We start from the raw sequence: 23,152 nt of genomic DNA, 5'->3' as shown, positions 1-23,152 counted from the left end.
AAACACAATTTCTAATTTTGCTACATAAGTTCGAATCGAGCAGGTCGGCCACATTTGACTGTGTAAAACCTAGCAGTACTACTTATTTCTCTGAGAGTGAGATAGCTATATATTATTACTGTGTAAAACCTAGCAGTACTACTTATTTCTCTCAGAGTGAGGCAGATATATATATATATTATTACTGTGTAAAACCTAGCAGTACTACTTATTTCTCTGTGAGTGAGGCAGATATATATAGCATTTTGCAAAAAAACATGATTATTTGTCTCTCTGAAATGAAACCATCAAGTGATAGATTTTAAACAAATACATGTCTGTCATTGAACAACCCATACCATGATTAGCTACTGAAAAAACACACCAATCTCTTTCATAATTTCTTCAAACAATAAAAGCTAATTTACGAACATTTCTGAAAATTGATACAGTGGGGAGAACAAGTATTTGATACACTGCCGATTTAGCAGGTTTTCCTACTTACAACGCATGTAGAGGTCTGTAATTTTTATCATAGGTACACTTCAACTGTGAGAGACGGAATCTAAAACAAAAATCCAGAAAATCACATTGTATGATTTTTAAGTAATTAATTTGCATTTTATTGCATGACATAAGTATTTGATACATCAGAAAAGCAGAACTTAATATTTGGTACAGAAACCTTTATTTGCAATTACAGAGATCATACGTTTCCTGTAGGTCTTGACCAGGTTTGTACACATTGCAGCAGGGATTTTGGCCCACTCCTCCATACAGACCTTCTCCAGATCCTTCAGGTTTCGAGGCTGTCGCTGGGCAATACAGACTTTCAGCTCCCTCCAAAGATTTTCTATTGGGTTCAGGTCTGGAGACTGGCTAGGCCACTCCAGGACTTTGTGATGCTTCTTATGGAGCCACTCCTTAGTTGCCCTGGCTCGTGGGGTGGCGCATAATTGGCCCAGGGTAGGGGAGGGAATGACTGGCAGGGATATAGCTTGGTTGGTAGAGCATGGTGTTTGCAACGCCAGGGTTGTGGGTTTGATTCCCACGGGGGGCTAGTATGAAAAATAAAAATAATGTATGCACTCACTAACTGTAAGTTGCTCTGGATAAGACCGTCTGCTAAATATATATATACTATTTATTTAGATGGGTGACATTATCTGCTAAAGTAACACCACTGTAGATAAAGAAGAGCTCTCCAGTAGGTGAACCAAAACTTTCAAAGGCCATTTTCTCAAAATTGAGGTTCAATCAATCAATCAATTTTATTTTATATAGCCCTTCTTACATCAGCTAATATCTCGAAGTGCTGTACAGAAACCCAGCCTAAAACCCCAAACAGCTAGTAATGCAGGTGTAGAAGCACGGTGGCTAGGAAAAACTCCCTAGAAAGGCAAAACCTAGGAAGAAACCTAGAGAGGAACCAGGCTATGAGGGGTGGCCAGTCCTCTTCTGGCTGTGCCGGGTGGAGATTATAACAGAACCATGCCAAGATGTTCAAAAATGTTCATAAGTGACAAGCATGGTCAAATAATAATCAGGAATAAATCTCAGTTGGCTTTTCATAGCCGATCATTAGAGTTTAAAACAGCAGGTCTGGGACAGGTAGGGGTTCCATAGCCGCAGGCAGAACAGTTTAAACTGGAATAGCAGCAAGGCCAGGCGGACTGGGGACAGCAAGGAGTCACCACGGCCGGTAGTCCCGACGTATGGTCCTAGGGCTCAGGTCTCTCAGTTGGCTTTTCATAGCCGATCATTAAGAGTTGAAAACAGCAGGTCTGGGACAGGTAGGGGTTTCGTAGCCGCAGGCAGAACAGTTGAAACTGGAATAGCAGCAAGGCCAGGCGGACTGGGGACAGCAAGGTGTCATCATGCCCGGTAGTCCTGACGTATGGTCCTAGGGCTCAGGTTCTCAGAGAGAAGGAGAGAACGAGAGAATTAGAGAGAGCATACTTAAATTCACACAGGACACTGGATAAGACAGGAGAAGTACTCCAGGTATAACCAACTAACCCCAGCCCCCCGACACATAAACTACTGCAGCATAAATACTGGAGGCTGAGACAGGAGCGGTCCGGAGACACTGTGGCCCCATCCGAAGAAACCCCCGGACAGGGCCAAACAGGAAGGATATAACCCCACCCACTCCGCCAAAGCACAGCCCCCGCACCACTAGAGGGATATCCCCAACCACCAACTTACAATCCTGAGACAAGGCCGAGTATAGCCCACAGAGGTCTCCACCACAGCACAAACCAAGGGGGGGGCGCCAACCCAGACAGGAAGATCACATCAGTAACTCAACCCACTCAAGTGACGCACCCCTCCCAGGGACGGCATGAAAGAGCACCAGCAAGCCAGTGACTCAGCCCCTGCAACAGGGTTAGAGGCAGAGAACCCCAGTGGAGAGGGGAACCGGCCTGGCAGAGACAGCAAGGGCTGTTCGTTGCTCCAGCCTTTCCGTTCACCTTCACACTCCTGGGCCAGACTACACTCAATCATATGACCTACTGAAGAGATAAGTCTTCAGTAAAGACTTAAAGGTTGAGACCGAGTCTGCGTCTCTCACATGGGTAGGCAGACTGTTCCATAAAAATGGAGATCTATAGGAGAAAGCCCTGCCTCCCGCTGTTTGCTTAGAAATTCTAGGGACAATTAGGAGGCCTGCGTCTTGTGACCGTAGCGTACGTATTGGTATGTACGGCAGGACCAACTCGGAAAGATAGGTAGGAGCAAGCCCATGTAACGTTTTATAGGTTAACAGTAAAACCTTGAAATCAGCCCTTGCCTTAACAGGAAGCCAGTGTAGGGAAGCTAGCACTGGAGTAATATGATCAAATTTCTTGGTTCTAGTCAGGATTCTAGCAGCCGTATTTAGCACTAACTGAAGTTTATTTAGTGCTTTATCCGGGTAGCCGGAAAATAGAGCATTGCAGTAGTCTAACCTAGAAGTAACAAATGCATGGATTAATTTTTCTGCATCATTTTTGGACAGAAAATTTCTGATTTTTGCAATGTTACGTAGATGGAAAAAAGCTGTCCTTGAAACAGTCTTGATATGTTCGTCAAAAGAGAGATCAGGGTCAAGAGTAACGCCTAGGTCCTTCACAGTTTTATTTGAGACGACTTTACAACCATCAAGATGAATTGTCAGATTTAACAGAAGATCTCTTTGTTTCTTGGGACCTAGAACAAGCATCTCTGTTTTGTCCGAGTTTAAAAGTAAAAAGTTTTCAGCCATCCACTTCCTTATGTCTGAAACACAGGCTTCTAGCGAGGGCAATTTTGGGGCTTCACCATGCTTCATTGAAATGTACAGCTGTGTGTCATCCGCATAGCAGTGAAAGTTAACATTATGTTTTCGAATAACATCCCCAAGAGGTAAAATATATAGTGAAAACAATAGTGGTCCTAAAACGGTACCTTGAGGAACACCGAAATGTACAGTTGATTTGTCGGAGGACAGACCATTCACAGAGACAAACTGATATCTTTCCGACAGGTAGGATCTAAACCAGGCCAGAACTTGTCCGTGTAGACCAATTTGGGTTTCCAGTCTCTCCAAAAGAATGTGGTGATCGATGGTGTCAAAGGCAGCACTAAGGTCTAGTAGCACGAGGACAGATGCAGAGCCTCGGTCTGACGCCATTAAAAGGTCATTTACCACCTTCACAAGTGCAGTCTCAGTGCTATGATGGGGTCTAAAACCAGACTGAAGCATTTCGTATACATTGTTTGTCTTCAGAAAGGCAGTGAGTTGCTGCGCAACAGCTTTTTCTAAAATTTTTGAGAGGAATGGAAGATTCGATATAGGCCGATAGTTTTTTATATTTTCCGGGTCAAGGTTTGACTTTTTCAAGAGAGGCTTTATCACTGCCACTTTTAGTGAGTTTGGTACACATCCGGTGGATAGAGAGCTGTTTATTATGTTCAACATAGGAGGGCCAAGCACTGGAAGCAGCTCCTTCAGCAGTTTAGTAGGAATAGGATCCAGTATGCAGCTTGAAGGTTTAGAGGCCATGATTATTTTCATCATTGTGTCAAGAGATATAGTACTAAAACACTTAAGTGTCTCTCCCGATCCCAGGCCCTCGCAGAGCTGTGCAGATCCAGGACAGCTAAGCCCTGGAGGAATACGCAGATTCAAAGAGGAGTCCGTAATTTGCTTTCTAATGGTCATGATCTTTTCCTCAAAGAAGTTCATGAATTTATCACTGCTGAAGTGAAAACCATCCTCTCTTGGGGAATGCTGCTTTTTAGTTAGCTTTGCAACAGTATCAAAAAGAAATTTTGGATTGTTCTTATTTTCCTCGATTAAGTTGGAAAAGTAGGATGATCGAGCAGCAGTGAGGGCTCTTCGGTACTGCACGGTACTGTCTTTCCAAGCTAGTCGGAAGACTTCCAGTTTGGTGTGGCGCCATTTCCGTTCCAATTTCCTGGAAGCTTGCTTCAAAGCTCGGGTATTTTCTGTATACCAGGGAGCTAGTTTCTTATGACAAATGTTTTTCGTTTTTAGGGGTGCAACTGCATCTAGGGTATTGCGCAAGGTTAAATTGAGTTCCTCAGTTAAGTGGTTAACTGATTTTTGTCCTCTGACGTCCTTGGGTAGGCAGAAGGAGTCTGGAAGGGCATCAATTAATTTTTGTGTTGTCTGAGAATTTATAGCACGACTTTTGATGCTCCTTGGTTGGGGTCTGAGCAGATTATTTGTTGCGATTGCAAACGTAATAAAATGGTGGTCCGATAGTCCAGGATTTTGTGGAAAAACATTAAGATCTACAACATTTATTCCATGGGACAAAACTAGGTCCAGAGTATGACTGTGGCAGTGAGTAGGTCCAGAGACATGTTGGACAAAACCCACTGAGTCGATAATGGCTCCGAAAGACTTTTGGAGTGGGTCTGTGGACTTCTCCATGTGAATATTAAAATCACCAAAAATTAGAATATGATCTGCTATGACTACAAGGTCTGATAGGAATTCAGGAAACTCAGAGAGGAACGCTGTATATGGCCCAGGAGGCCTGTAAACAGTAGCTATAAAAAGTGATTGAGTAGGATGCATAGATTTCATGACTAGAAGCTCAAAAGATGAAAACGCCATTTTTTTTTTTTGTAAATTGAAATTTGCTATCGTAAATGTTAGCAACACCTCTGCCTTTGCGGGATGCACGGGGAATATGGTCACTAGTGTAACCAGGAGGTGAGGCCTCATTTAACACAGCAAATTCATCAGGCTTAAGCCATGTTTCAGTCAGGCCAATCACATCAAGATTATGATCAGTGATTAGTTCATTGACTATGACTGCCTTTGAAGTGAGGGATCTAACATTAAGTAACCCTATTTTGAGATTTTTTATTTTATTTTTTTATTTATTTTTTTATTTTTATTTTTATTTCACCTTTATTTAACCAGGTAAGTCAGTTGAGAACAGGTTCTCATTTACAACTGCGACCTGGCCGAGACAAAGCAAAGTAGTGCAACAAAAACAACACAGAGTTACATATGGGGTAAAAAAAAACATAAAGTCAGAGATACAACAGAAAATATATATACAGTGTGTGCAAATGTAGCAAGTTATGGAGGTAAGGCAATAAATAGGCTATAGTGCAGAATAATTACAATAGTATTAACACTGGAATGCTAGATGTGCAAGAGATTATGTGCAAATAGAGATACTGGGGTGCAAAAGAGCAAATTAAATAACAATATAGGGATGAGGTAGTTGGGTGGGCTAATTTCAGATGGGCTGTGTACAGGTGCAGTGATCGGTAAGGTGCTCTGACAACTGATGCTTAAAGTTATTGAGGGAGATAAGAGTCTCCAGCTTCAGAGATTTTTGCAATTCGTTCCAGTCATTGGCAGCAGAGAACTGGAAGGAATGGCGGCCAAAGGAGGTGTTGGCTTTGGGAATGACCAGTGAGATATACCTGCTGGAGCGCAGACTACGGGTGGGTGCTGCTATGGTGACCAATGAGCTAAGATAAGGCGGGGATTTGCCTAGCAGTGATTTATAGATGGCCTGGAGCCAGTGGGTTTGACGACGAACATGTAGTGAGGACCAGCCAACAAGAGCGTACAGGTCACAGTGGTGGGTAGTGTATGGGGCTTTGGAGACAAAACGGATGGCACTGTGATAGACTACATCCAATTTGCTGAGTAGAGTGTTGGAGGCTATTTTATAAATGACATCGCCGAAGTCAAGGATCGGTAGGATAGTCAGTTTTACGAGGGCATGTTTGGCAGCATGAGTGAAGGAGGCTTTGTTGCGAAATAGGAAGCCGATTCTAGATTTAACTTTGGATTGGAGATTCTTTATGTGAGTCTGGAAGTTGAGTTTACAGTCTAACCAGACACCTAGATATTTGTAGTTGTCCACATACTCTAGGTCAGACCCGTCGAGAGTGGTGATTCTAGTCGTGTGGGCGGGTGCTAGCAGCGTTCGATTGAAAAGCATGCATTTAGTTTTACTAGTGTTTAAGAGCAGTTGAAGGCTACTGAAGGATTGTTGTATGGCATTGAAGCTCGTTTGGAGGTTTGTTAACACAGTGTCCAATGAAGGGCCAGATGTATACAAAATGGTGTCGTCTGCGTAGAGGTGGATCTGAGAGTCACCAGCAGCAAGAGCGACATCATTGATATACACGGAGAAAAGTGTCGGCCCAAGAATTGAACCCTGTGGCACCCCCATAGAGACTGCCATAGGTCCAGACAACAGGCCCTCCGATTTGACACACTGAACTCTATCTGAGAAGTAGTTGGTGAATGTGAGGTATCACGATCTCTTTCAATAATGGCAGGAATGGAGGAGGTCTTTATCCTAATAAGATTGCTAGGGTGAACACCGCCATGTTTAGTTTTGCCCAACCTAGGTCGAGGCACAGACACAGTCTCAATGGGTATGGCTGAGCTGACTACACTGACTATGCTATTGGCACAAGTTTACAAGTTTACAAGTTTATCATCTTTCAAAGCAGAATTACTTTCCCATTGTTCCTCAACTATAGTGTATGATATACCTTTTTCTAGCTGAGTCTCTACTTTTATCCAATGTTTATCTAAAAAAAAAAAAAAAAAAAATCAAATTTTGCTACATAAGTTTGAATCGAGCCGGTCGTCACATTTGACTGTGTAAAACCTAGCAGTACTCCTTATTTCTCTGAGAGTGAGGCAGATATATATTATTACTGTGTAAAACCTAGCAGTACTACTTATTTCTCTGAGAGTGAGGCAGATATATTATTACTGTGTAAAACCTAGCAGTACTACTTATTTCTCTGAGAGTGAGGCGGATATATTATTACTGTGTAAAACCTAGCAGTACTACTTATTTCTCTGAGAGTGAGGTAGATATATATTATTACAGTGTAAAACCTAGCAGTACTACTTTTTTCTCTGAGAGTTAGGCAGATATATATTATTACTGTGTAAAACCTAGCAGTACTACTTATTTCTCTGTGAGTGAGGCAGATATAGCATTTTACAAAAGAAACACATTATTTGTCTCTGAAATGAAACCATCAAGTGATGGATTTTAAACAAATACATGTCTGTCTTCGAAAAACCCCATGCCATGATTAGATATTGAAAAAACACACCAATCTCTTGAATAATGTCTTTAAACAATAAAAGCTAATTCATCAACATTTCTGAAAATAGCGTTTTAGAATGAAACTCTTGTTTCCCCATCTGAGCTCAGAGTAGATGAGAGATGTAATGTTTGTCTCTGTTGTGTTGAAGTTCAATCAAGCAGGAGAGACCAGCCTCCCCTGTACCCAGCTGTGTGTCCATGAAGAGTGACTGGTCTATGGGTAAACCTATAGAGTTCAGAGAGGGAGACTTTTCTAGTGAACAAAGGTAAGAAGAACTCATGGGTCATGGTCAGTGAGTTAAACAACACTGTCTCTAGTCATTTCTCCTCTCCCATTTTCCCATTTCTTTTTGTTGTTTTCATAATCCATAGGCTAATCCTTTTTTCCATTTTCATAGTCCTAAAACAATATTAAACAAACACAACATTCCCTCCCTGTGTGTGTGTGTGTGTGTGTGTGTGTGTCCCTGAAAGAGGAAATGTAATCTCATGTTTTGTCCACAGAAACCAACAGGAGAGATCAGAGTCAGAGATTGTCAGTGGTCAGTCTTCCCAGAGTCATCAAACAGACCTGGCCTCCATATTCAGTGTATGTGGTCCTGTTATGTACATTTGTTTTTGTTTACCTCAAGTAAAGTTGATCTGTCAATCATTCATTAATGTGTTAATGAGAAAGCATTTAGTCTCTTGCTTAACTGATTTACTTGATTTATTTCAGTTGCTTGAAGAGAATATTATGACATTTGTGAAGAATGAGCTGAAGATGTTCAAGAGGATTCTTAGTCCAGAACTCCCAGAAGGCTTTGAGAGTCAGAAGCAGGATAAGGAAGTGGTGGATGCTGAAGATGGGAAGCAGGAGAGCAGTGCCAGAGAGTGGGCCTTGAAGATCACACTGCACGTCCTGAGGAAAATGAACCAGAAGGAGCTTGCTGACACACTGGAGAAAAGTAAGAGCTGTCTGCCTCATGTTGAATGCTGTTTTATAACAATCATTTAAAAGCTGTAGCTAAAGTACAGCTAAAGTAGCTGTGTAACTAAATGATATTGTAGCAGCCTTAACACAACACCTAGTGACCTCATCAAGTAGCAGCAGGGATGTGTTGTGTTGATTAATTGAGAGAGAGAGAGAGAGAGAGAGAGAGAGAGAGAGAGAGAGAGAGAGAGAGAGAGAGAGAGAGAGAGAGAGAGAGAGAGAGAGAGAGAGAGAGAGAGAGATAATAACAATAATAATATAATCAGTCACACCAGTCTGTAATGCATTATGAAAACATTTACACATTTATACAGTCAGTTAAGCGAAGAAATGATTATAATTAAAAATATATATAACAGTCCTAGATATACTGTAGGCATTAAAACAGATGTATTATTAATATCCTCTGTGTTATTTCTTCATTCAGATGAGCTTGCTGTGATTTGCCAACGTGAACTCAAATCTAATCTAAAGAAGAAGTTTCAATGTGTATTTGAGGGGATCGCTAAACAAGGAAACCCAACACTTCTCAATAAGATCTACACAGAGCTCTACATCACAGAGGGTGGAACAGGAGAGGTCAATAATGAACATGAGCTGAGACAGATTGAGACAACAACCAGGAAACAAGCAAGACCAGAGACTGCAATCAAATGTAACGACATCTTCAAACCCTTAACTGGACAAGACAAACTTATCAGAACTGTGCTGACAAAGGGAGTCGCTGGCATTGGAAAAACAGTCTCTGTGCAGAAGTTCATTCTGGACTGGGCTGAAGGAAAAGCAAATCAGGATGTCCAATTTGTATTTGCATTCCCTTTTCGGGAGCTGAATTTGATGAACGGGGAAAAACACACTTTGATTGAACTTCTCAATCACTTCTCAATGGAAACCAAAGAATCAAGAATCTCCAACTACGACAAGTACAAAGTTCTGTTCATCTTTGATGGTCTGGATGAGTGCCGACTGCCCCTAGACTTCCAGAAGAACACGATTTGTTGTGACGTCACAGAGTCAACCTCAGTGGATGTTCTGCTGACAAATCTCATCAAGGGAAATCTGCTTCCCTCTGCTCTCCTCTGGATAACTACCCGACCTGCAGCGGCCAATAAGATCCCTTCAGTGTGTGTTGACCAGGTGACAGAGGTACGAGGGTTCAATGACCCACAGAAGGAGGAGTACTTCAGGAAGAGATTCAGTGATGAGGACCTGGCCAGCAGAATCATCTCCCACATAAAGACATCAAGGAGCCTCCACATCATGTGCCACATTCCAGTCTTCTGTTGGATTTCTGCAACAGTCCTTGAACACATGCTGAAACATAAGAGAGAAGAGATGCCCAAGACTCTGACTGAGATGTACTCACACCTTGTGGTGTTTCATACCAAACAGAAGAATGAAAAGTATCTTGGGAAAGAAGAGACAGGTCCACACTGGAATAAAGAGAGCATTCTGTCACTGGGAAAACTGGCTTTTCAACAGCTTATGAATGGCAATCTGATTTTCTATGAAGAAGACCTGAAAGAGGCTGGCATTGATGTCAATGAAGCCTCAGTGTACTCAGGATTGTGCACACAGCTCTTTAAAGAGGAATGTGGGCTGTACCAGGAAAAGGTGTACTGCTTCGTGCATCTGAGCATTCAGGAGTTTCTGGCTGCTGTATATGTGTTCCTCTCATTCATCAACAACAATGAGAATCTAATGGCCGAACCGCAAGTTACTGAAGTTACTGTCTACAAGAATGCTGTGGATAAAGCCTTACGAAGTGAGACGGGAAACCTGGACCTGTTCCTCCGCTTCCTTCTGGGCCTCTCACTGAAGTCCAATCAGAAGCACTTACGAGGTCTACTGACAAAGACAAGAAGCAGCTCACAGAGCCGTGAAGAAACAGTAAACTACATCAAGGAGAAGATCAGGGAGAATCCCTCTCCAGAGAGGTGCATCAATCTGTTCCACTGTCTGAATGAACTGAATGACCATTCTCTAGTGGAGGAGATCCAAAGCTTCCTGAGCTCAGGAAGTCTGTCAAAAGCCGAACTGTCACCTGCACAGTGGTCAGCTCTGGTCTTTGTGTTGCTGACTTCAGAAAAGGAGCTGGATGTGTTTGACCTGAAGAAATACTCCAGATCAGAGGAAGGTCTTCTGAGGCTGTTGCCAGTGGTCAAAGCCTCCAGAGCTGCTTTGTAAGTACATAAAATGACATTTAAGTACTAATCATCAGGAAGAAATATTCAGTTTAGAGAAATATATCTATTATAATATGAATATAATGTATAATATTACATTGAAAAACTTACTGAATCAATGCATTGATGGTCATATTAGTATAACAATATGAATATACAATTCTAGGAGACGGAAGATGAATCTATATGTTGTTTGAGAGAATAAACCAAATGCATCTGCCATTGTCCTTCTACACTACTGGTGTTAAATTAACAGTGTGTTTGTGAAATCATGATGATCTCTCTGTCAGGCTGTCAGGCTGTGGAGTCACAGAGAAAGGCTGTGCTTCTCTGGTCTCAGCTCTGAAGTCAAACCCCTCACACCTGAGAGAGCTGGATCTGAGTAACAATGACCTGAAGGATTCAGGAGTGAATCTGCTCTCTGCTGGACTGGGGAATCCCCACTGTAAACTGGAGACTCTGAGGTCAGTATTCCTGTAGTTGGTCAACAAGTGATAACTGTTCACCAGATCCACATGTGTTTACCAGTCACACATAGTCCACATCATATGTGTTTGGACAGTGAAGCTTACAGTTTTACATTTGGTGCTATGCTCCAGTATTTTGGATTTCAGATATAATGTTTCATATGAGGTGACAGTATATAATGTCACCTTTTATTTGAGGATATTCATACATATCTGTGTCACTGTTTATAAATGAAAGAACTTTATGTGTCTAGTTCTCCCATTTGAAAAAGTCGTAATAATTTGGATATATTCACTTATATTGTATTAAAGTAGTCATAAGTTTAGTATTTGGTCCCATATTCCTTACCTGCAGTGATTACATCAAGCTTGTGATTCACAGTGGTCCTCTGTAGCTCAGCTGGTAGAGCATGGCGCTTGTAACGCCAAGGTAGTGGGTTCGATCCCCGGGACCACCCATATATGTAAAAATGTATGCACACATGACTGTAAGTCACTTTGGATAAAAGTGTCTGCTAAATGGGATATTATATTATTATTATTACATGCTTGTGATTCTATATATTCTAATGCATTTGCAGTTTGTTTTGGTTCACACACACAGACACTGGACACACACACACTGGACACACACACACACACACTGGACACACTCGCACACACATTTGACACACACACACACACTGGACACACACAACATGGACACACACACACACACACACTGGAGACACATATACACACTGGACACACACAAACGCTGGACACACAAACAACGTGGACACACACACACACACTAGGATTAATTTAGTCAAAAGTGTAGTATTTGGTAACATATTCCTTGCCTGTGGTGATTACATCAGGCGTGTGATTCTACAAACTTGTTGAATACATTTGCAGTTTGTTTTAGTTGTGTTTTGGATTATGTTTTTCACAATAGAAACTGAATGGTGAATAATGTCCTGTCATTTTGGAGTCACTTCACTTGTATTGTCAGTAAGAATAGAAGATGTTTCTGAACACTTCTACATTCATGTGGATACTACCATGATTATGAATAATCATGAATGAATCGTGAATGATGATGAATGAGAAAGTTACAGAGGAACAAGGATCATACCCCCTCTGTTATTGGTAATGGTGAGAGGTTAGCATGTTTTGTTGTAGCCTCTGTAACTTTCTCACTCATTATTGTTCATGATTCATTCATGATTATTCTTAATTAATTTAATTAATTTAGTAGTGTTTAGAAACATGCAAAGAATTGCAGTGTGGTTTTAATATGATTTGACTCTTTGCAGGCTGTCACACTGTCTAGTCACAGAGGAAGGCTGTGCTTCTCTGGTCTCAGCTCTGAAGTCAAACCCTTCACACCTGAGAGAGCTGGATCTGAGTAACAATGACCTGAAGGATTCAGGAGTGAAGCTGCTCTCTGCTGGACTGGGGAATCCCCACTGTAAACTGGAGACTCTGAGGTCAGTATTCCTGTAGTTGGTCAACAAGTGATAACTGTTCACCAGATCCACATGTGTTTACCAGGCACACATAGTCCACACCATATGTGTTTGGACAGTGAAGCTTACAGTTTTAAATTTTGCGCTATGCTCCAGCATTTTGGATTTGAGGTAGAATGTTTCATATTAGGCAACAGTATAGAATGTCACCTTTTATTTGAGGTTAATGGTGAGAGGTTAGCATGTTTTGTTGTAGCCTCTGTAACTTTCTCACTCATTATTATTCATGATTCATTCATGATTTTTCTTAATCATGGCATCATCAGGATTCATTTAGTAGTGTTTAGAAACATGTTATCTACTCACTTAGACAGAAAATTACTCCAGTCATCATCCATCATTCAGTTACTATTGGACAAAACATAACCCAAAACACAACCAAAACAAACTGCAAATGCAACCAACGAGTTTGGGACCAAATACTCAACTTTTGACTACTTTAATACACTATAAGTGAATTGGTCAGAATACTTATGACTTCTTCAAATGGGGACTAGATACATAAAGTGCTTTCATTTCTAAACGGTGAAACAGATATGTATGAAAATACCCTCAAATAAAAGGTGACATTATATACTGTCACCTCATATGAAACATTTCATCTGAAATCCAAAATCCTGGAGTACAGAGCCACATTTAAAATGTTATCTTTGTCAAAATAGATATGGTGTGGACTGTATACTCAATACAATCTAAATCTGATACCTCACTGTCTGTCTTTTGACTGATACTGCTTTTTAAACTGTTCTGGTCAGTCTACTCAAATATTCGTACTATACATTTTTCTCTCTACAAGCAATATTATGATAATTTCTAATATATGCATGTTATATATAGTATATAATGTCACCTTTTATTTGAGGATATTTTCTTACATATCTGTGTTACTGTTTGGAAATGAAATCACTTCATGTGTCTAGTTCTCCCATTTGAAAAAGTCTTGATAATTTGGACATATTCACTTATATTGTAGTAAAGTAGTCATAAGTTTAGTATTTGGTCCCATATTCCTTACCTGCAGTGATTACATCAAGCTTGTGATTCTACAAACTTGTTGAAAACATTTGCAGTTTGTCTTGGTTGTGTTTTGGATGATATTTTTCCCAATAGAAACTGAATGGTGAATAATGTCCTGTCATTTTGGAGTCACTTCACTTGTATTGTCAGTAAGAATAGAAGATGTTTCTGAACACTTCTACATTCATGTGGATGCTACTATGATTATGAATAATCATGAATGAATCGTGAATGATGATGAATGAGAAAGTTACAGATGAACAAGGATCATACCCCCTCTGTTATTGGTAATGTTGAGAGGTTAGCATGTTTTGTTGTAGCCTCTGTAACTTTCTCACTCATTATTATTCATGATTCATTCATGATTTTTATTATTCATGGCATTATCAGGATTCATTCAGTAGTGTTTAGAAACATTTACATTTACATTTTAGTCATTTAGCAGACGCTCTTATCCAGAGCGACTTACAGTTAGTGAGTGCATACATTATTTTTTATTAAATTTTTTCAAACTGGCCCCCCGTGGGAATCGAAACCACAACCCTAGCGTTGCAAGCGCCATGCTCTACCAACCAAACTACATCCCTGCCGGCCATTCTTTCTCCTACCCTGGACGACGCTGGGCCAATTGTGCGCCGCCCCATGGGTCTCCCGGTCGCGGCCGGCTACGACAGAGCCTGGATTCGAACCAGGATCTCTAGTGGCACAGCTACAGAAACCTGTTATCTACTCACTTAGACAGAAATTACTCCAGTCATCATCCACCATTCAGTTACTATCGGGCAAAACACATCCAAAACAAACTGCAAATGCAACCAACGAGTTTACAACCAAATACTCAACTTTTGACTACGTTAATACACTATAAGTGAATTGGTCAGAATATGTTTGACTTCGTCAAATGGGGGGACTAGATACATAAAGTGCTTTCATTTCTAAACGGTGAAACAGATATGTATTAAAATACCTTCAAATAAAAGGTGACATTATATACTGTCACCTCATATGAAACATTTGATCTCAAATCCAAAATGCTGGAGTATAGAGCCACATTTAAAATGTTAGCTTCACTGTCAAACTAGATATGGTGTGGACTGTATACTCAATATAATCTAAATCTGATACCTCACTGTCTGTCTTTGGACTGATACTGCTTTTTAAACTGCTCTGGTCAGTCTACTCAAATATCTGTAATATACATTTTTCTATCTACAAGCAATACTTTGATAATTTGTCATTTCTAATAATGAAACATTCATTTATGAATAGATATGGCAGGTTTCAGGACACTTATATATCTGAATATGTTGAAAAAAATATACTGCCACTATTTTGACCACCAAATAATAGCAGTGTGGTTTTAATATGATTTGACTCTTTGCAGGCTGTCAGGCTGTCTAGTCACAGAGGAAGGCTGTGCTTCTCTGGTCTCAGCTTTGAAGTCAAACCCCTCACACCTGAGAGAACTGGATCTGAGTAACAATGACCTGAAGGATTCAGGAGTGACGCTGCTCTCTGCTGGACTGGGGAATCCCCACTGTAAACTGGAGACTCTGAGGTCTGTATTCCTGTAGTTGGTCAACAAGGGATAACTGTTCACCAGATCCACGTGTGTTTACCAGGCACACATAGTCCACACCATATGTGTTTGGACAGTGAAGCTTACAGTTTTACATTTGGTGCTATGCTCCAGTATTTTGGATTTCAGATACAATGTTTCATATTAGGTGACAGAACAGAATGTCACCTTTTATTTAAAGGTATTCATATATATATTACCGTTTAGAAATGAAAGCACTTAATGTATCTAGTTCTCCCATTTGAAAAAGTATTTTATTATTTGGACAAATTAATTTAGTCCAAAGTTTAGTGTTTTAGTGTTTGGTCTTTGAATATTCTTTACCTGCAGTGATTACATCAAGCTTGTGATTCTAGCTCCTGAGTGGCGCAGTGGTCTAAGGCACTGCATCGCAGTGCAAAACTGTTCCACTAGATCCTGGTTCGAATCCAGGCTCTGTCGCAGCCGGCCGCGACCGGGAGACTCATGGGCGGCGCACAATTGGCCCAGCGTCGTCCAGGGTAGGGGAGGGAATGGCCGGCAGGGATGTAGCTCAGTTGATAGAGCATGGCGTTTGCAACGCCAGGGTTGTGGGTTCGTTTCCCACAGGGGGCCAGTATAAAAAATAATAATAATAATAATAATAATATGTAAGTCGCTCTGGATAAGAGCGTCTGCTAAATGACTAAAATGTAAATGTAAATGTACAAACTTGTTGAATGCATTTGCAGTTTGTCTTGGTTGTGTATTGGATGATGTTTTACCCAATAGAAACTGAATGGTGAATAATGTCCTGTCATTTTGGAGTCACTTCACTTGTATTGTCAGTAAGAATAGAATATGTTTCTGAACACTTCTACATTCATGTGGATGCTACCATGATTATGAATAATCATGAATGAATCGTGAATGATGATGAATGAGAAAGTTACAGAGGAACAAGGATCATACCCCCTCTGTTATTGGTAATGGTGAGAGGTTAGCATGTTTTGTTGTAGCCTCTGTAACTTTCTCACTCATTATTATTCTTGATTCATTCATGATTTTTCTTAATCATGGCATCATCAGGATTCATTTAGTAGTGTTTAGAAACATGTTATATACTCACTTAGACAGAAGATTAATCCAGTCATCATCCACCATTCAGTTACTGTCGGGCAAAACATAACCCAAAACATAACCAATACAAACCGCAAATGCAACCAACGAGTTTACAACCATATACTCAACTTTTGACTACTTTAATACACTGTAAGTGAATTCGTCAGAATAATTCTGACTTCGTCAAATGGGGGGACTAGATACATAAAATGCTTTCATTTCTAAATGGTGAAACAGATAAGTATTAAAATACCCTCAAATAATAGGTGACATTATATACTGTCACCTCATATGAAACATTTGATCTCAAATCCAAAATGCTGGAGTACAGAGCCACATTTAAAATGTTATCTTCACTGTCAAACTAGATATGGTGTGGACTGTATACTCAATACAATCTAAATCTGATACCTCACTGTCTGTCTTTTGACTGATACTGCTTTTTAAACTGCTCTGGTCAGTCTACTCAAATATTTGTACTATACATTTTTCTCTCTACAAGCAATACTTTGATAATTTGTCATTTCTAATAATGAAACATATGTTTATGAATAGATAGGGCAGGTTTCAGGACACTGATTTAACTGAAAATGTTGAAAAATATACTGCCACTATTTTCACCACCAAAGAATAGCAGTGTGGTTTTAATATGATTTGACTCTTTGCAGGCTGTCAGGCTGTCTAGTCACAGAGGAAGGCTGTGCTTCTCTGGTCTCAGCTCTGAAGTCAAACCCCTCACACCTGAGAGAGCTGGATCTGAGCTACAATCACCCAGGAGACTCAGGAGTCAGACTGCTCTCTGCTGGACTGGAGGATCCACACTGCAGACTGGAGAAACTCAAGTATGTAGAGGGTTAAAGTCAATGTTCATATCAGACATGTTGGAGTTATCAGGCTAGTTAAGACAAACATTCTGACCACCACTTGGACTAAGTTATATAAAGACTGTGTGTGTGTGGGGGGGGGGGGGGGGGGGGGGGGTCCAGTGTGTGTGTGTGTTAGTGTTAGTGTGTGTGTGTGTGTGTGTGTGTGTGTGTGTGTGTGTGTGTGTGTGTGTGTGTGTGTGTGTGTGTGTGTGTGTGTGTGTGTGTGTGTGTGTGTGTGTGTGAGAGTTCAGGTGTATCCCTCAATGACTGTCTGTTCTTCTGCTTACCGCTACAGTGTGGAACATGGTGGAGAGAACACAATGAAACCTGGACTTAGAAAATGTGAGTGTTGACTGCTGTGAAGAATATGACTAAGAATAAGTCTTAATTCAAGTGAAGTCAAAGTCAAAGACCACCATCATTACTTACTTGGTCATATTAAATATCAGCTGTAGTTCTACAGAAGCAGAAATCAGGGACACCAAAGTTTACAAAGAGTTGCTTTGATAATGTGTGTGTCTGTGTTTGTGTGTGGCGTGTTCGTGTTACGTTAGAAAGTGTGTGTGTGTGTGTGTGTGTTTGTGTGTTCAGGATGTGTGTGTGTCCAGTGTGTGTGTGTGTGTGTGTGTGTGTAATTAATGGGAATAAGTGTGTTTTATATTACCATACAGTATAACATATGATCATTCAACAAGTCTCAAGTTACCTTAACTTCTCCTTTTGATACCTAGAAACATCTACATTAAATTAATTAGTGAAAAGTGAGTTAACATTCTAATGTGAATGATGATGATTTCTAATATTGTGTCTGGTTTCATCCATCAGATGTCTGTGATCTCACACTGGACCTAAACACAGTAAACAGATGCCTCTCTCTGTCTGAGGAGAACAGAAAGGTGACATGTAGGAGAGAGAAGCAGCCGTATCCTGATCACCCAGAGAGATTTAAGGTCTGGTACCAGGTGCTGTGTAGAGAGGGTCTGACTGGGCGCTGTTACTGGGAGGTAGAGTGGAGTGGGAGAAGGGCTGATATAGGAGTGACATATAAAGGAATCAGCAGGAGAGGAGGGGGTAGTGACTGTGGGATTGGATGGAATGACAAGTCCTGGAGTCTGATCTGCTCTGACAACAGTTACTCTGCCTGTCACAATAATAAGTCCACTACCATAGACGTCCCCTCCTCCAGCCCCCACAGAGTAGGAGTGTATCTGGACTGGCCAACCGGCACTCTGTCCTTCTACAGAGTCTCCTCTGACACACTGACCCACCTGAACACATTCCACTCCACATTCACTGAACCCCTCTATCCAGGGTTTAGGGTTTTGGACTCAGTGTCCCTATGTTAAATACACACTGGACACACACACACTGGACACTGTACGCACACACACACACACACTGGACAAACACACACACACTGGACACACACACACACACACTAGACACACACACACACACACACACTGACACACACACACACACTGGACACACACACACACACTGGACACACACACACACACTGAACAAACACACTGGACAAACACACCCACACACTGGACACACACACACTCTGGACACACACACACACTGGACACACACACTGAACACACACACACTGGACACACACACACTGGACACACACACACTGGATACACACACGCACACACACACAGAGGATACACACACACTGGACACAAACACACACACACACTGGACAAACACACACACACACACACACACACACTGGACACACACACACACACACTGGACACACACACTCACACACACTGGACACACACACACACACACACACAGGAAACACACACAGGACACACACACACACTGGACACACACACACACACACACACAGGACACACACACACACTGGACACACACACACACACACTCACACACACTGGACAAACACACATACAGGACACACACACACTGGACACACACACACACACTGGACACACACACACTGGACACACACAAACACACACACACACTGGACACACACACTGGACACACACACAGACGCTGGACACACACACACACACATACTCACACTGGACCCACACACATACACACTGGACACACACACACTGGACACACACAAACACACACACACACAGGACACACACACACACACACACACACACACACACACACTGGACACACACACACCTGACACACACACACACAGGACACACACACACACACTCACACACACTGGACACACACACACACACTGGACACACACACTCACACACACTGGACACACACACAGACACTGGACACACACACATACACACTTACACACACACTCACACACACTGGACACACACACACACACTGGACACACACACACTGGACACACACAAACACACACACACAGTGGACGCACACACTGGACACTCACACATACGCTGGACACACACACACTGGACACACACACACACTCACACTGGACACACACACACATACACACAGGACACACACACCTGACACACACACACACACAGGACACACACACTGGACATACACACACACACTGGACACACACACATACACACTGGACACACACACTGGACACACACACACACACACTGGACACACACACACACACACACACTGGACACACACACACTGGACATACACACACTGGACACACAAACACACACACACACACACACACACACACTGAACACACACACACACACACACACTGGACACACACACTGGATACACAAACACAATGGACACACACACACTGATCACACACACACACTGAACACACACATGCTGAACACACACACACACACACACACACACACTGGACACACTCACACTGAACACACACACGCTGAACACACACACACACTGGACACACACACACACACACTGAACACACACAAACACACTGGACACACAAACACACTGGACACACACACACACACTGGACACACACACACTGGACACACGCACACACACTGGACACGCATCCACACACACACACTGGACACACACATCCATACACATTGGACACACACACACACTGAACACACACACACACTGGACACACACACACACTGGACAAACACACACAGGACTCACACACACACAAACACACTGGACAGACACACACTGGACACACACACACTGGAAACACACACACACACACACTGGAAACACACACACTCACACACTGAACACACACACACACACTGACACTGAACACACACACATACTGGACACACACACATTGAACACACACACACACAGGACACACACACACACACACACACTGGACACACATACATACACTGGACACACACACACACTGGACACACACACTGAACACAACCAGCCCTGCCATTTCTACCTGTCCTGATCTAGTGTTTCACCCCTGACCTCCTCACACCGTCTCACTGTCCATGTCTGCTTTTAGCTCCCACCTCTACTTCACTGTGTTATAATGGACCTTATGCTTGTTATGTCACCTCTGTAACCAGTTATCAAACATACTGACCTTTCTGACCCTATCCCATGGCCCTACTTTCTACAACTGAACATTTAAATTCCTCTATGAGTTTTGTTTAGTGTCCATTTACTTATTTATGTATTTGTTGTATATTGGGGTTGTGCTGCAGAGCATCATGGGGGTTTGTATGTATTGAGATGATCACGTTCCAGATAAATGGTTGAACTGATTGCTGTCTCCTGTCTCATCATTATTGAATTGTTATACAGACGTGGTTATAAAACCCACGAGACATAACAAAAGATTGGTGATGAGTAAGTCTGAATCTACAGGAACTATTCTGTCTGGAAGAAGTGGGTTTTTACAACTGTTTAAAACTGTTATTTTCTGTGGTACAGTCTAGGCTAATGTTAGCACAGTGTATTGCTAGCAGAGGCAAGTGCATAGTCGAGCTAGCTAAGAAAGAGAGTTAACCAGTGGTGTAAAGTACTTAAGTAAAAATACTTTAAAGTACTACTTAAGTAGTATTTTGGGGTATATGTACTTGACTTTACTATTTCTATTTTTGACAACTTTTACTTTTACTTCACTACATTCCTAAAGAAAATAATGTACTTTTTACTCCATACATTTTCCCTGACACCCAAAAGTACTTGTTACATTTTGAATGCTTAGCAGGACAGAAAATGGTCCAATTCACACACTTATCAAGAGAACATCCCTACTGCCTCTGATCTGGCAGACTCACTAAACACAAATGCTTAGTTTGTAAATTGTCTGAGTGTTGGAGTGTGCCTCTGGCTGAACGTACATTTTAAAAACAAGAAAATCGTCTGGTTTGCTTTATGTAAGGAATTTGAAATGATTTATACTTGTACTTGTACTTTTGATACTTTAGTATATTATAGCAATTACATTTACTTTTGATACTTAAGTATATTTAAAACCAAATACTTTTAGACTTTTACTCAAGTAGTATTTTACTGGGTGACTTTCACTTTTAGTTGAGTCATTTTCTATTAAGGTATCTTTACTTTTACTCAAGTATGACAATTGGGTACTTTTTCCACCACTGGAGTTAACATCGTCATGGACGGCAGAAAAGGACTGGAGACAGACGTCGCATAACTTTGTCCAAGTGGTGGTCAGAATGTTTGTCTTAACTAGCCTGATAACTCCAACATGTCTGATATGAACATTGACATAAACCCTCTACATACTTGAGTTTCTCCAGTCTGCAGTGTGGATCCTCCAGTCCAGCAGAGAGCAGTCTGACTCCTGAGTCTCCTGGGTGATTGTAGCTCAGGTCCAGCTCTCTCAGGTGTGAGGGGTTTGACCTCAGAGCTGAGATCAGAGAAGCACAGCCTTCCTCTGTGACTAGACAGCCTGACAGCCTGCAAAGAGTCAAATCATATTAAAACCACACTGCTATTCTTTGGTGGGGAAGATATTGGCAGTATATTTTTCAACATTTTCAGTTAAATCAGTGTCCTGAAACCTGATCTATCTATTCATAAATGGATGTTTCATTATTAGAAATGACAAATTATCAAAGTATTGCTTGTAGAGAGAAACATGTATAGTCCAAATATTTGAGTAGACTGACCAGAGCAGTTTAAAAAGCAGTATCAGTCCAAGACAGACAGTGAGGTATCAGATTTAGATTGTATTGAGTATACAGTCCACACCATATCTACAGTGCATTCAAAAAGTATTCAGACCCCTTGACTTTTTCCACATTTTGTTAAGTTACAGCCTTATTCTAAAATAGATTAAATTAGTTCTTTTTCCTCATCAATTTACACACAATACCCCATAATGACAAAGATAAAACAGGTTTTTAGACATGTTTGCAAATATATAGAAATACCTTATTTACAGAAGTTTTCAGACCCTTTGCTATGAGATTCGAAATTGAGCTCATGTGCATCCTGTTTCCGTTGATCATCCCTGAGATGTTTCTACAACTTGATTGGAGTTCACCTGTGGTAAATTCAATTGATTGGACATGATTTGGAAAGGCACACACCTGTCTACATAAGGTCCCACAGTTGACAGTGCATGTCAGAGCAAAAACCAAGCCATGAGGTCGAAGGAATTGTCCGTAGAGCTCCGAGACAGGATTGTGTCGAGACACAGATCTGGGGAAGGGTACCAAAAAATGTCTGCAGCATTGAAGGTCCCCAAGAACACAGTGGCCTCCATCATTCTTAAATGGAAGAAGTTTGGAACCACCTAGATTCTTCCTAGAGCTGGCCGCCTGGCCAAACTGAGCAATCGGGGGAGAAGGGCCTTGGTCAGGGAGGTGACCAAGAACCCGATGGTCACTCTGACAGAGCTCCAGAGTTCCTCTGTGGATATGGGAGAACCTTCCAGAAGGACATCTCTGCAGCACTCCACCAATCAGGCCTT

At 41.5% G+C, this 23,152-nt stretch overlaps 1 protein-coding gene across 1 annotated transcript; it reads left to right on the top strand.

The window, feature by feature from the left end:
* The first annotated feature begins 7,722 nt into the window (after positions 1-7,722).
* LOC311118682 (NLR family CARD domain-containing protein 3-like) lies at positions 7,723-18,896 on the top strand. Its single transcript, XM_084193470.1, has 10 exons — positions 7,723-7,843; positions 8,082-8,166; positions 8,296-8,524; positions 8,978-10,733; positions 11,027-11,195; positions 12,569-12,675; positions 15,116-15,289; positions 17,059-17,232; positions 17,552-17,558; positions 18,063-18,896. The coding sequence occupies exons 1-10, from the start codon at positions 7,776-7,778 to the stop codon at positions 18,600-18,602; spliced, it is 3,309 nt and encodes a 1,102-aa protein (XP_084049596.1). The 5' UTR covers positions 7,723-7,775; the 3' UTR covers positions 18,603-18,896.
* The last annotated feature ends 4,256 nt before the right edge of the window (positions 18,897-23,152 follow it).

The sequence above is a fragment of the Coregonus lavaretus genome (genome assembly GCF_964263955.1).
Source record: "Coregonus lavaretus genome assembly, contig: HAP1_SCAFFOLD_1415, whole genome shotgun sequence".
Lineage (NCBI taxonomy): Eukaryota > Metazoa > Chordata > Actinopteri > Salmoniformes > Salmonidae > Coregonus > Coregonus lavaretus.
This window is presented reverse-complemented; position numbering and strand designations above follow the sequence as displayed.

Bases quoted from the DNA above. Each gene is read 5' to 3' on its own strand.
- LOC311118682 (XM_084193470.1), top strand. From the start codon at position 7,776: ATGAAGAGTGACTGGTCTATGGGTAAACCTATAGAGTTCAGAGAGGGA. The intron at 8,525-8,977 runs GTAAGAGCTGTC...TTCTTCATTCAG, and splicing joins TGCTGACACACTGGAGAAAA to ATGAGCTTGCTGTGATTTGC. The intron at 15,290-17,058 runs GTCTGTATTCCT...GACTCTTTGCAG, and splicing joins TGTAAACTGGAGACTCTGAG to GCTGTCAGGCTGTCTAGTCA.